Below are 12,900 nucleotides of genomic sequence, written 5' to 3'. Positions count from 1 at the left end.
AAAAGGAGCTAGAAGAGTGCAGAGCTGTCAGTTGAAAGAAAAATTGCAAGCCTGCTAATCCTTTCTTGTCAGGTTTAATATAAAGCCTGGAAGAGATTGATAAGAAGTGTCTCCCTCTCTGTCTGATGTTCCAGGTGCATGGTAAAAATCACCTCTCCGAAGCACCCACATGTAGAGCCAGGCTCCAGATGGGAAAGGCTGCTGGCCAGCCTGACACTGCTGGCATAAAACCATTTAAAATACCTATATTCTCCCACTTTTCTTCTTGCAGCCTGAAGTATGGCTGTCCCTCCCCTTCTCACCCCTTACACATGCAGGTTTTTCTTGCAGCCCCTCTCGGTGCTCTGCTGATGCTGATGTGCTGAACAAGGTCTTTGCCTCAGGCATGGAGCATCTGGGGCACAGGGACCTGTGCTCCCTGTGACCTGCCTCTGCTCCATCTGCAGTGAAACATTCTGGCTGGGGCTGGTGGGGCTGTGGGATTGGCAGCACGCCCGTGGAAGCCACAGAGGTCGTGTAGGTGTTGGTAATCTGAAGCAGCAATGGCAAAGAGCAGGGGAAAATAGTCTCTGAAGAGCTTGAGCTCCTGTGTGGTGGGAGAGCCTGGAGAGCTCAGCAGAGCTCTGCAGGGACAGGAGACACAGGGGTCCTGCCTGCATGGGGAGGGCTGCCATGGAACCATCAAATCTGGTCAGGTGGAGCCTCCAGAGCTCCCTCTGTTCCCCCCGTTTCCGACTCCATGCTCCTTCCCTGTGTGCTGCTTTCCCTGGGCAGCCCCTCTCCATCATCACATGGCAGTGGGGGCAGCAGGAGCTTTGCCCAGGGGATGGGGCTCGGGGGGCTCCTGCTGCGTGTGCACAGCTCTGAAAGGGGCAGGTTTCACAGCGTCTCCTTTCTCTTTTCGTAGCTGTTCCTCCCAAACTGAAGAAACTGAAAAGCCCAAATGTTCATGTGGGTGAGAAGATCTCCCTGAAATGTGAGGCGACTGCTGGAAACCCTCAGCCGTCCTACAAATGGTTTAAAGATGGCAAAGAGCTGAAGAAGAGCAAAGACATCCGGATCAAGTATGGGAATGGGAAGTAAGTATGACACGGGGCTGCTCTGCCTCTGCTCACTCAGCATCTGGGGCCATCTGGCTGCAGGTGCTGCTGTGCTCCCCAAGTCACTGCTGAGCAGCACTGAGGGGCTCCCTCAGAGCCACAGGCCCATGCTCAGCCCTGTTACCATGCTCGGGAGAGCGAGCAAGATCCCCAGTGTCCTCACAGAGTAGTGGGGAGAGGAGCAGGGTTTGCACAGGGCAGATGTTGGGTTTGTAGATGAGGCTCTCCTGGGGTCAGGGAGGCATTGGATACCTGAGACAGGTGTCCTGTGGTGGGGGGAGACAAGGCTTTCCCTGGTAGCTGTGGGCTGGGTGTGGGCAGCTCAGGTTGCCTGGGGTGACTCCTGCTCTGTGATTAGAGGGTTGGATGCAGAAGGTTCCCAAACCCAGCTGTCACCCCATCACTCACCAGCGGGGCTGTGGAAGGAATCAGTTTGCTCTCTCCTGAATTTAGGCGGACACAGAACCATCTAAGGCCACTGCGAGGCTCACAGAATGACAGAGTAGTTAGGGCTGGAAGGGACCTCTGGAGATCATCCAGTCCAACCCCCCTGCCAAGGCAGGGGCACCTGGGGCAGGTTACATGGGAAGTGTCCGGGTGGGTTTGGAATGTCTCCAGAGAGGGGGACTCCACAACCTCCAGGAGCAGCTGTTCCAGTGCTCTGCCACCTTAACGTAATGAAGTTCTTCCTTGTGTTGAGATGGAAGTTTTCATGGTTTAGCTTATGGCCATTACTCCTTGTCCTGTCGCTGGGCACCACTGAAAAGAGTCTGGAACCATCCTCTGACACCCCTTGGAGGTAGTTATACGCATTAATGAGATCCCCTCTCAGTCTTCTCTCCTCCACGCTGAGCAGGGCTGAGATGCAAGAGTACATCACAACACTGATCAGGGGCCACAGTCACCTGCAGAGACCTTGTCCCATGCAAATCCTTTCATTTCTCCACCCAGGGCAAGCTCTATATCACATCTGCCCCAAAGTCCCCACCCAGCAAAGCTCTCGGGTGAGTGTCACCCTCAGGCAGCTCCTTCAGGCACCCAGGGGCCAAGATAAGGGGTTCTCACTTGGAAGTGGTTTAAATGGATCCATGTTGATATTTCTCAAGGCTCAATATTTACTTGTGATGTATCTTAAAATTATTCCATAATCGTGACTGTGCTTACATTCATACATCCTGACCTAGCCAGCAACAGTCAGCTTGCAACTTCCTGACCCCTTGGAAAATTTGATGGTAATTCTTTGCTAACATATGTTCTGGGTGTGTGAGGAAGCTCATTATGGACTTGATAGAGTAGCAATTTTTAAAATTAAAAGCCACTACCAATCAGTTAGAAAAATCAGTCAGTGCTTGAATGGGGTGTTGCCAATTGCTCTAATTTAATTTCAGTTTGGTTCCAGAGTCACACCCAAGATGGATGACCTCCTTTGTCATAATTTGAGGACTCGTGGCTATTTTGGGAGAAGGCAGAGAGGTGGTCAGTGGAAACACCAGCAGATCCAGAATAACTGGGTGCCGTCTGCTCTGGAAGGATTGTCTGGGCTCACAGGCAGCAGAGGTCAGACAGAGCTGTGCCTGCCTCACTCCTCTGCTGCCCTCAGTGGTTTTTGTGGCCCTTGTCAGTCTCCTGGCCCTGGTTCTTTAGCAATGGGTGCTAGGGCTGGGATACCCTGGAGAAATGTCTGCACCACGCTGTGTAGCCAGGCGTGGGAATCCTGCCTGTCCATCCCTGCGGGCTGACGGGTGTTGGGAAGCAATTCCCCTCAGAGCCAGAGAGCAACCGGCCCCAGACTGGACACCCAGCTGGGGAGGGATCCCCTCACAGCCCTCCCCTGCCGTGCTCCCAGACATCCCAGTCCTTCCTCGCCTCCTGGCACTCGTGTCCAGCGTGAAGCTGTGACAGGCTGGCATCCCAGCCCCGGCGGTGCAGGGGGAACACGCAGTCCCTGGGGGGGGACACGCAGTCCCTGGGCCAGGGACAGAAACGTGTGGAAGGAGCTTGGCCCCCTTTCCTCAGGACACTGCTGTCAAGTCATAATTTTGCATTTACCAGTTTCCATGGCAACATGTTGCCTCTCCAGGGAGAGGCCAAAGATGTGTGGTGCTGGAAGGGCTTCCCACTGGCAAAAGAAGCCCAAGAATAAACATTTTAAAGGAAGCTGAGCACCTGCCTCCTCCAGCGTCTGAGACTCCCTCAGCAGCAAAGGTGTGAGCCCAAAGCATCCCCAGAATCGCTTCCCCTCCCAGCTTCTGCTCCCGGCTGCCATTAAAACGTGCCTGTCTTGTGCTGGGACCAGGCTATGGAGACTGGACTCAAGCAGCTGTTGAGCAGGGACAAAAGGAGATGGCCTCAAGCTGTGCCAAGGAGGGCTTGGATGTTAGGAAAAACTTCTTCACTGAAATGGTGGTCAGGCATTGGAACAGGCAGGGAAGTGGTGGAAGGGTTCAAAAAATGTGTAGATGTGGCACATGGGGACACAGTTTATTGGTGGCCTTGGCAGTGCTGGGGGAATGGTTGGACTTGATGATCTCAGAGGGCTTTTCCAGCCTAAACAATTCTGCTGCTCTGTGGGACAGTTCTGAGATAATCACCCCTCAGTGAGCATTCGCCCCTCGTTAAGCAGTGCAGGAACACTTCTCCGAGAGGATCCGGATGGGTCTGTGCACACCCACTCTGGCATTCCCACCTTTGTCCCCTCCACCGGCATTGCTGGGCCCCAGTGCTGAAAACACCGCAAGGCAGAGTGGCCACTGGCATTGGACCTGCCTCCCTCTGGTCTTGACTGCATGGAACAAACATTAAAAACTGCTCAGAGCAGGCTGAGGGTTGAGGGAGCCCTCATGACTTTGATGTCTTCATTATGCAGCTGGTGGGGCCAAGTTTAGTGGAGCGACATGTGATATGGGTGTAGGTCATTACTTCCAGCGTGTTGGGAGAGGTCTCCAGGGAAGGATAAGCATCCTGAACTGTAAATCTCTGAAAGGACATCTTATTCTATAATGATTATTTTAAGAATAATGGGATTTATACATCTGTCTCCACTTAGAGATAACACTGGTCTCCAGATAATCCTCTGCGCTTCCTTGCAGTTCAGAGCGGGGATTTCAGAGGGCCAGAAACGGAGCACTGGGGAGGGACCTTCACAGGGAAAGTACACAAGGCAAAAAGCTTCTCAGGCTGTGCAGGAGCTGCCCAGGTGCACAGGATCATTTCTTTAGAAAGACCCAAAGTTAGAGTTTCCTGCTGGAGCCAGGCGAAAGGAGCCCTCCAGCAAAGTGCTGTCCATAGTGTTTCCCTTGGCCCTGTGAGATCCTGGCAGAGCTGGGCACTGCTGAAATCTGTCTCCAGCTCTGAGATCTTTAGCATGCAGAGGGTTAGGATGGGAGACAAGAACATGGTTGCCCTCTGTGACTCATTCCTGGCTTTCCTCCCCACGTGTTTAAAGAGCCCTGAGGTCTCTAACTAGAAATTGTGACTGAAGCACTTTTTTTTTGTGATCAAGTTTTCGTCTGATCTCTAGAATAGGGGATCCCTTTGAAAATAAGGGATGTATATGTTGTAAGGAAGAGAGGAGCACTCAAGTGCATGTCAGCTCTTCAGCTTTTCCATCAATCATTTTCCCTCTTCTTTTTAAACTTACCCGCAAAACTTCTGGTGCCATCAGGTAAAGGAGTCAGGTTTTTTTCAATGAATATTTGCTGGAGGGAAGGGAATAATTCTGATTACTCCTTTCTGAACTTCATGTTCCATCTGTAATTAGTGACAGGCTGGGGCAAGCCTGGCTTGCACAAAGGGGAAACCTCTCTTTAAGGTGGAAAAAATTATTGGCTGGAATTTTATCTCCGTCTCAATTTAAATAAAACACAATTGATGGGGAACCCAGAGAAATTACCCAGAAAGGATTGCCTTTGGTAGTGGAAGTACGGCCTAGTGAGTGGCTCTCCCTCTGAGCTGCCAAAGCGATGCCATTTTCAGCCGAGTGTGTCTGAGGTCTGGTTGAGGCTGCTGGCTCCCAAGAAGTTCAGGTTGGGCTTTGACTTTCTCACTATCCTGGCAAATGGGCAATGCCAGCTGTGGAGGAAGCCAAGGGAGCTTTTACTTGTGGAGGTGTAGAGAACCTTCCCCTCTTGAAGCCATGCTCGGGGCTCAGCCTGGGACATGCAGATCTTCAGCTGGAGCCCAGGAGCCTGGTAGTCCCCGAGCTGTGCCTGTCCTTACAGCCCCTTCTCTTTGTGTGCTCTTCTACTAAGGGACATTGCTGGGGTGATGAAGTAGGCGTATCATTAGATTGGAGAGCGTAGGCAGTTCAGTTTGGGACAGGCTGACCATATGACATCCCTTGGGAGTAGTGTCCTACTTTCAGTATCACCAGGAATCCCTATTGTTAGTCTGTAAGTGGAGCCAAGGGATACCCTCCTCTCCTCTTTCTGTACAGTAGTCCCTCAGGCGATGCCACTTGAGCAGATTCATTGCTGGGGTCTTCCTTGTAGGGCTCCCAGTTGTAGATTATTCCCCACCCACAATGAATGGGGCTGTGGTCTTCCCTGTACAGCTCACTGCACTGGAATGAAGGCAAAAAAAAAATAAATAATGCCAAAGCAGCAGGGGAAAGAGAGTGCCAATAAAGATAAATGATTTCCTAATTAAGCCTGGAGACAAGGAGGGGCAAAGAGGACTGTGGAAGCCTTGTGGGAGCCAGAGTGAACCCAAGCAGGCTATACCACCACTCTGGCAGGGGTCTTCGGGCTGACATTTTTAAACAAAGGGAAAAGCTCATTTGACAATGGATCTTGCAAGAGCAATTCCAGATGCCTTGAAGCGAAGACTCTTCTCAAGCACCGGTGTTGTTATAATCACCAGGGGAGCTGCTGCCTTGCTAACTCTCACGATGTCATTATAAGTCTCCGATATTTGGGATTCGGTTTTAGCTGCTGAAGGCACTTTATTGGAGGGGGGTGTGAAGGAGAGCATCTCCTTTGTTTGTCTGCTTGTTGTTTTAGAGGAGATGATGGACATCAACTTGGCCAATGCACCTGGGACTGAACCAGGGAATTTGAGAACTGAAAGGAGAAGCAGTTGGGTCTTGAGCTCAAACAATCCACAAACTTTGCAAGTTGGGGCTCCTGAGAGAGTCAGGGAATGGACATTTAATCAAACTTGACTGCATTAGAGCAGCTAACAAGTCATGGTCAGTTGCTGGGCTGCTTCAGCTGATGGGCTCTGCAAACTTAGAGGTGGAAAGGAGCTTTATGTGCCTGGAATTTTGTGTGGCTTTTCCAGCCATGTTGGCTGCTTACAAAAAAAAAAAAATCTCTCTCTACAGACCTTCGCCCACTGCAGTTGCAAAATGTCACAGATTAGGTCAAGGCCCTCACTGAGACACGAGTTGAAATCCCATTCATCCTGTTCAAGTTAAAATGTTTTACCTTTGGGGAGCAGGGCTGGGGTGAGGGCTGAGGCTGCTGGCAGTTCATCCAGCACAGCACGTCACAGAGCTGCAGGCATGGACTGGCCACGGAGCAGACACTGGCGAGGGTCTATGACATGTACCAGCTGCAGGAAAATGGCTTGGGGAGAAAAGAATGGCATGCATCCCAAAGGCTCCAAACTCAGAACGGAGACCCAAAACTTTATCTGGATCTCTTGCACACCCTGTGTATGACCACGGTGGTGTTTCACAGAGGTTCTGAGCAGTAGTTCCCTGCCCATGTGAAGGTGCCACCCCTTTCCCATGATCTCTGTTCCCCAAAATGCTTTTTCTTGGTATCAATATTTGTAGCCTGGCTCTGCTCATCTCTGTTGCTGGGCTCTGCCCAGGGCTGTCCCCATGACTGCTGCTCTTGGTACGGCACCTCCCTCTCCTCCTTGGTTCTTTATAACCAATGTGCTTTGCGTTAAAGGTCCTCTCAGGCCTTTCTCCCCACTTCTGGCAATCCCTGAAGCTTTGCTCCTGCCTCTGATTTGGCCAGCATATCAACCTCCATCTAATATGTGATACGCTTCCAAACTAGGACCCCTGTGCCTTCTCCTCAGCAGCACTGGCTCTCTTTTCCCTGCCTGCCACAGAACCAGCACATGGTTTGGTTGCTGAGACAGTGAGACCTGGGCACCCCGAGGGGGCCTTGTCTCTGTATTGAGGTCACACACTTTGGGATAACGAGGTATCTGTTCCACATTTGGTGCTGGGAAGTCCCTGGCTGTTGGGAAGCTGTTCCAGTATGAGATCACAGGAAGCAGGGAAAGAACCTGCTGGGAGCTGGCCTCAGAGTACTGCTCCAGGACCTACATTTTCTCAAAGAAATTAAAATCCTGGCCTTGGGGTTGGAGGAAACATTTGTAGGATGGATCAATTGCCTTGAATTCCAGGAGAAGTAATACAAAGGACCCTGCAATGACATCGGGTCTGTGCTTCAGCTGGAGCCCAAAACTCAGCTTTTACTCATCTCTTGATGTCATACCCTGTCAGGTGCCACAGCCTGGCCTGGCACAGAGAGCAGCAGCAGCACAGAGAGCATTGCCTCTCAACACAGCAGCCACAAAGTCCACTTCAGGCACTAGTGTGGGGTTGTGTGTCACTGTCTCTGCTGCCCCACACCTCTTCCCACTGCCAGAACACCCCTGTTCCAGCATTTGAGCCTGGAGGGGGTTGCACAAGTGACCCTGCTCTTTGGAGTGTACTTATCGATCTTCCCCCTCTTGTTGACACTGCCCGACCCAGAAGTGAGTGCAGCCCTCACTCTGAGACCAGTGTCAGTGTCAGCTCTGCAGAGTGAGGACTGGTCGAGTATTCCTCTTAAAATCAGCCTGGCCCAAGCCTGGGCACAGAGAGACCACAGCACTGCTGAGCAGAGAAGGGGCAAATCTGCTTTTCAGGTTAGAACAGCACTTTAATGTTGGGGAACAGGGGTAGGAGAGAGCAGGCAGAGTGGGTCAGGGGATGGCTGGTCCTGTCCTGGGCACTGCAAGGACATTACCTGTCTCCCACCAGCAGGTCAAGCACAGAGCGGGCCAGATGATGGTGTGAGGGGAGGAAGGGAGCTACAGAAGGGATGATGACCAAGCTGAAAACTCCAAACCTCCCTGTCCTTACCCCTCTTATTTGATTGCTTTACTTGAGGGCATTTCTGTCCCCTTTCCCATTTGTTCTTTCTGAAGCTGATACTGAGCTGCCCAGATGATGCCCTGGAGCACAGAGCAGCCAGCATAGGACACTTGTTTTCCTCAAGCACTGCAAGCACAGCTGTCCTGCCCAGCTCTGCTGTGCTCTGCTGAGCACAGCTGGAAGGCAGAGAAGAGATCGGGGTGGCCGTGCAAGGGAGAGGATGCTCCTGGCTGCTCCTGCCCTGCCAGACAAAGGGGCTTTGCCATGGCCATTCCCACACTGCCCTTGCATTGCAGAGATTCCCTCTGCCTGAATTTATCCCACTGAGTGCTGGGGAGGATGAATGTGTCCCCCCAGAGCCCCTGCCCCAGCCCCTGGGACTGCCCAGTGTTTGATGGCTGCTGGACACCAGTTGTGGTTTGTAAGCTGGGTATCCTGAATCTTCTTGCCAATCATTAACCTGCTCTCTCAGGGCAAATGCAGCTCGGTGAGAGTGCCAGGGCAGCATGTAGGCACCAATTAAATCTCTGGCAGGATGCAGGCAGTGCACATTACAGCAACTGCTGGCACTCCTGCTCTCGGCAATGCCACTGTGCTTCCTGCTGCTGGCTCTCCGTGCAAACAGAGGGGAATGGAGTTAATGGGTGACCACAGCAGGGCATCCAGTGTGTGTCCTTTGCAAGGGTCATGTTTGGGAATTTCCTTTTCCTAGGGTTTCAGGTGTGTTTACTATGTGCAGTGCTCTTTGTTGACAATTTCGGGGCCACATATGCGGTAGTCTCCAAATTCTCTTCATCAGCTTATTCCTTGACTTCTTTGTTACTTATGTGTTAGTTACCCTATTTTTAGAAGACTAATAAAATACTACAACAGTAGTGATCCTAGAGCTATTCTTGTCCAGAACGATGCAGAAGTGGCTGAACTCACACAGGGAACGCAGAGTGCTCAGTGTAGGTGTCTCGGGGGCAGCTCATGGCAGCTGCTCTCCTGATGCCATGCTCTGACATGAATGGCTTGGTGAGGAGATGACCTGGGAAGATGGCCCCATTTCCACTAGGCAATAGATAAGAGGGAAAAAATGATTCAGGCTTGACTGAAGTGCTGGTGGGAACATGACTGCTGTCATGAGAAGTTCCTCCTTGACTCAGAGGCAGGAGAAACAGGCTGTTTCTTCTCCTCTCACTGCACTGGAGGCCTCAGGGCCTGAGCTCACATTTAGATGTCTAAATTACAGCTGATGAGGACACCCTTCCCAGCCAGAATTTGCCAGGATCTTTGTGTAGGTCCTGGCCAAGGGCTGATCTCCCTGTTTCCCATTGTAGTCTGGAGATTGGCACTGAAGAGGGTGATTTACTCATCCCTCCAAACTGCCCTCTGGGGGACTCTTTTCTCTTGGCCAGAAAGGTATTTTGGGGGATCTTCTTTTGGCCAGGCTGAAGGTCTCCTTGTGAATCCTATCCCTCAGAGCTTGCAGACAGCATATTCCCCATGGCTCATCCCTCCACTGGCGCTACAGGAGATAATTAGTGCGTGGCTAAGTCATATGTACTGAGGGTCAGGGAAGACAATGAGGCAGATTTTCCCCCGGAGTAAAGAGATGTCAACAGAGTTGCACTGCAGCGAAATGATGGGATCTGTCAGTGACCCTGGCCCTTTCACTGAGCAAACAGCCCGGGGCAGCGCCTTCCTCCAGAAGAATGGCATCGTCTGGCAGCCAGGCACCCTTGTGAATGCACACGTAGGGCTCTCCCAGGGCCTGCTGTCCCCAGGAGACACTGCCCAGGAGCCTTCATCCCAAACTCCTGTGCCCAGTGTAACTCCTTGGACGCCACTCCTTGGTGCGTCTGTAAAATCAACCCTCAGGAAAGCAAAGTACCTGCCCTGGGGACAGTAGGGGGAAGAACATGACTTTGAAAAGCTGATTTCCAAAGGAGATTTGTGATATTTCAGGATCACTTGGAGATGGTAAAGTAGAACAAAACCAGACTGGTCACCTTTGGCACACATAGATCGGGTGAGGACTTGTCCCTTTGACATCCTTCAGCTCAGCTCTTCCAGCACACAGGCATTATCCATGTTAATTAAAAGGCTCATGGTTAATGATGTGAAACAAGGTATCTCTGGCTGTTTCAGTGCTTCCTGGAAAAGGGAAATTCTCTTTTCAGTTGTGCTCCACATGAAAGCTGATCCACATCTCCAACCTTCATCTCGTTTCCCCCAAGTCTGTCACCTGACTTTGTACAGCACAGTGTGGAGACCAAGAGGGGCCACACCACTGGCCTGGGCTATAAAAAGCAAGAAAAAGCTCTTGATTTTTCAAGTGGATCTCACAGTCTAGACTAATTTCAACAAATTGTGATGGCAAATAAAAATAAGCTCTTTTGACAGTACACGTCTTGTGCATTAAAACAAAGCAATCCCCTTTGGTTTTGCCTTGATGTTGCTATGCTCCAAATGCCAACATCACTCTTTACTCTGCTCACATTCTTCTCCAGCTCTTGGTAAAAGACAAAATGTCTCTCACCCTGTTCTTGGAGCTGAATCTATCAAGTGTGGCCCCTTTTGTGCCACTAGTAACTCCTAATTCATATCTTTGGGACTTAAACCCCTTTATCTGTAAAAGATCACATCCCTAGGTGATATTCTAATAGAGTAGTGGATTTTTCCAGTTGCTCCACCTGGTGAAATGTGCTGTGGATTGAGATTGCCATGCAGCCAATTATCATTAGAACATCTGTGCTCTGGCAGCCGAAGGCAGCGTGTCCATTGATGCTCTCAGCTCTGGCCTGGCAGAGAGCCCCAGTGTGCTGATGTGCCAGGGTGGTGTTTTCTGCGGACTCTGAGTTAGAGCCTCGCTCTTCCAAGCTGCTTTCAGCATGTGCTGCCTGCAACGCAGCCTGTCCCAGGGCTGGCTTGTAAAACGAATGGTGTATTCTGGCAGAGAGGGTTCAGACAGCTGGGAGAAAGTAATGGCTGGGCTGGGAGCAGTCTTGGAGTTGCATCCTGGAGCCATCTCGCCCTTTTGATGAGCATTTCCACACCTTCCTCTATGGAGGGAGTGGGGAACATGCTCCTGAACAAGGTACTGCAGCCCAGCAGAGCCCACCCCTCATTAGGCACCCATTGTCCCTCCCAGCAAGGTGCAGGAGCCAACAGCTGCAGGGCAGCAACAGGCACTGGATGCCCTCAAATGCTTTACCCTCTCTTGTGTGTTACCTGACTCCTGAGGCAGCACAGCAGTGAGGGCCACGATGCCCAGGGCTGTCCCAGGCTGCGCTGAGGGACTTGGGAGCATTCAGAGAAGGGTGTCGAGCTGGGAGTCCAGGCAGCTTTGCACCACTCAGAATCAGCCCTCTTGTTTAGGCTCCCATGTTGGAATGTGTTGGCCCAAGTCACTGCACAAATGGGTCAGGGGAGACCTACAGTTAGAGGGATTCAAGAGGTCTTTGCATACTGTCAACATTCATTTAAAAATTGCTCCACATGTGGCCCCAGCTCATGCAATTGAACACTTGACCGCATCCTGTAAAACAGGGCAGCGCCTGTTTCCTGGGAGCTCTACCAAGTTGTCTCCAAGTGCTTTTAATTTACTAATATAACTAGTGAGATGTTCCTGCTGTGTCCTTGCGCCGTGCCTCCCAGGAGAACAGCTTGTCAGGGTGTTAAAAAGATGCCAGTGTGCTTCTGTGAAGGGCTTCCTATGGACAGTGATTTGCACAGCCCAAAGAAAAGTCCTTCTCGGATGACACGTGTAACATTGCAACTATGTGCAAGGCTAATGATTATTTTCCACATAAATGGAATTATATTTGCCTTCAGCAACACTGGCCACTGGGACCTCTTTCTAAAACTGGCAATGCTTCCAAGTCTTTAAATAAAGTGACTGTATGACACAGACCTGAGGTAAAAGCTTGGGGTAGAAAGCAGATGGAGATGTTCTCATGAGAAGAGCAGACAGGGTGGGTTTTGATAAGACGGCTAAAATGGAAGGAAATGTAGTAAAACAAGGGGTCTCGTGGGAGTCCCACTGCAGTCTCATGAGTGGCACCCAGCATGTGCTGAAGGCTCCTATAGATCCTTGTTAAACTGGGCAACAAAAGGTTTTGCCTGTTAGTCAGAGCCATGGCAGGGAATGAGTCATAGCCAGTGGGAAAGGCGATGCTCCTTCCCGCAGCGCCGCAGAGCTCTGCCGCAGAGCTGCTCCCTCTCCCATGGAGGAGCGGCACAGGCTCTGAGGTGGCACGGGCAGTCCTCACACCCACCCTCTCCTGCTCTTTCAAGGCACTTCTGGCTGCTCAGATGAGTGTATGCAGCTCAGCCCCACATGTCTGTAGTCCATTGGAGTGTGTATCTGGGGGAGATGAGGTGCTCACCGTATTTTTAGGCCCAGATGAAGCTGCCAGTGATATGTCCAGGGCAAACCCCAGGGATTGGATGTGCAGGCTGGAGAGGAATGAGTCCTCCTGGGTCCCGTGGGTGTTTGTGCTGAGTGTGTGGCACTGCTGGACACAGCCAGTGGAGCACTGACTGCTCAGCATTCCTGCTGAGGAAGGTGCAGAACAGGCATCTCCTCTCCACATCTCCATCTGGCAGGCAGATCCCAATGTCCATCAGTAAAGTGGCTGTTTTCCAGTGTGGAAAGCCTGTGCTGGGGTGCTGGGACTCTTGGCCTCAAGCCCTCACAAGCCTTTCTGTGAA

General features: G+C 51.4%; 1 protein-coding gene across 4 annotated transcripts in view; it reads left to right on the top strand.

Annotated features, from left to right (window-relative positions):
* The window catches only part of NRG2 (neuregulin 2), a 156,675-nt gene that overhangs the window by 98,756 nt on the left and 45,019 nt on the right, over positions 1-12,900 (top strand). For all 4 annotated transcript variants that reach the window (XM_048320284.1, XM_048320285.1, XM_048320282.1 and 1 more), the window contains exon 2: positions 908-1,079. In XM_048320284.1, coding sequence (XP_048176241.1) covers positions 908-1,079 — 172 coding nt within the window. The remainder of the gene's footprint in view (positions 1-907; positions 1,080-12,900) is intronic.

Source organism: Corvus hawaiiensis, chromosome 15 (assembly GCF_020740725.1).
Source record: "Corvus hawaiiensis isolate bCorHaw1 chromosome 15, bCorHaw1.pri.cur, whole genome shotgun sequence".
Classification (NCBI taxonomy): Eukaryota; Metazoa; Chordata; class Aves; order Passeriformes; family Corvidae; genus Corvus; species Corvus hawaiiensis.
Note: the sequence above shows the minus strand (reverse complement) of the source record. Positions and strands in the feature narration are given on the sequence as shown.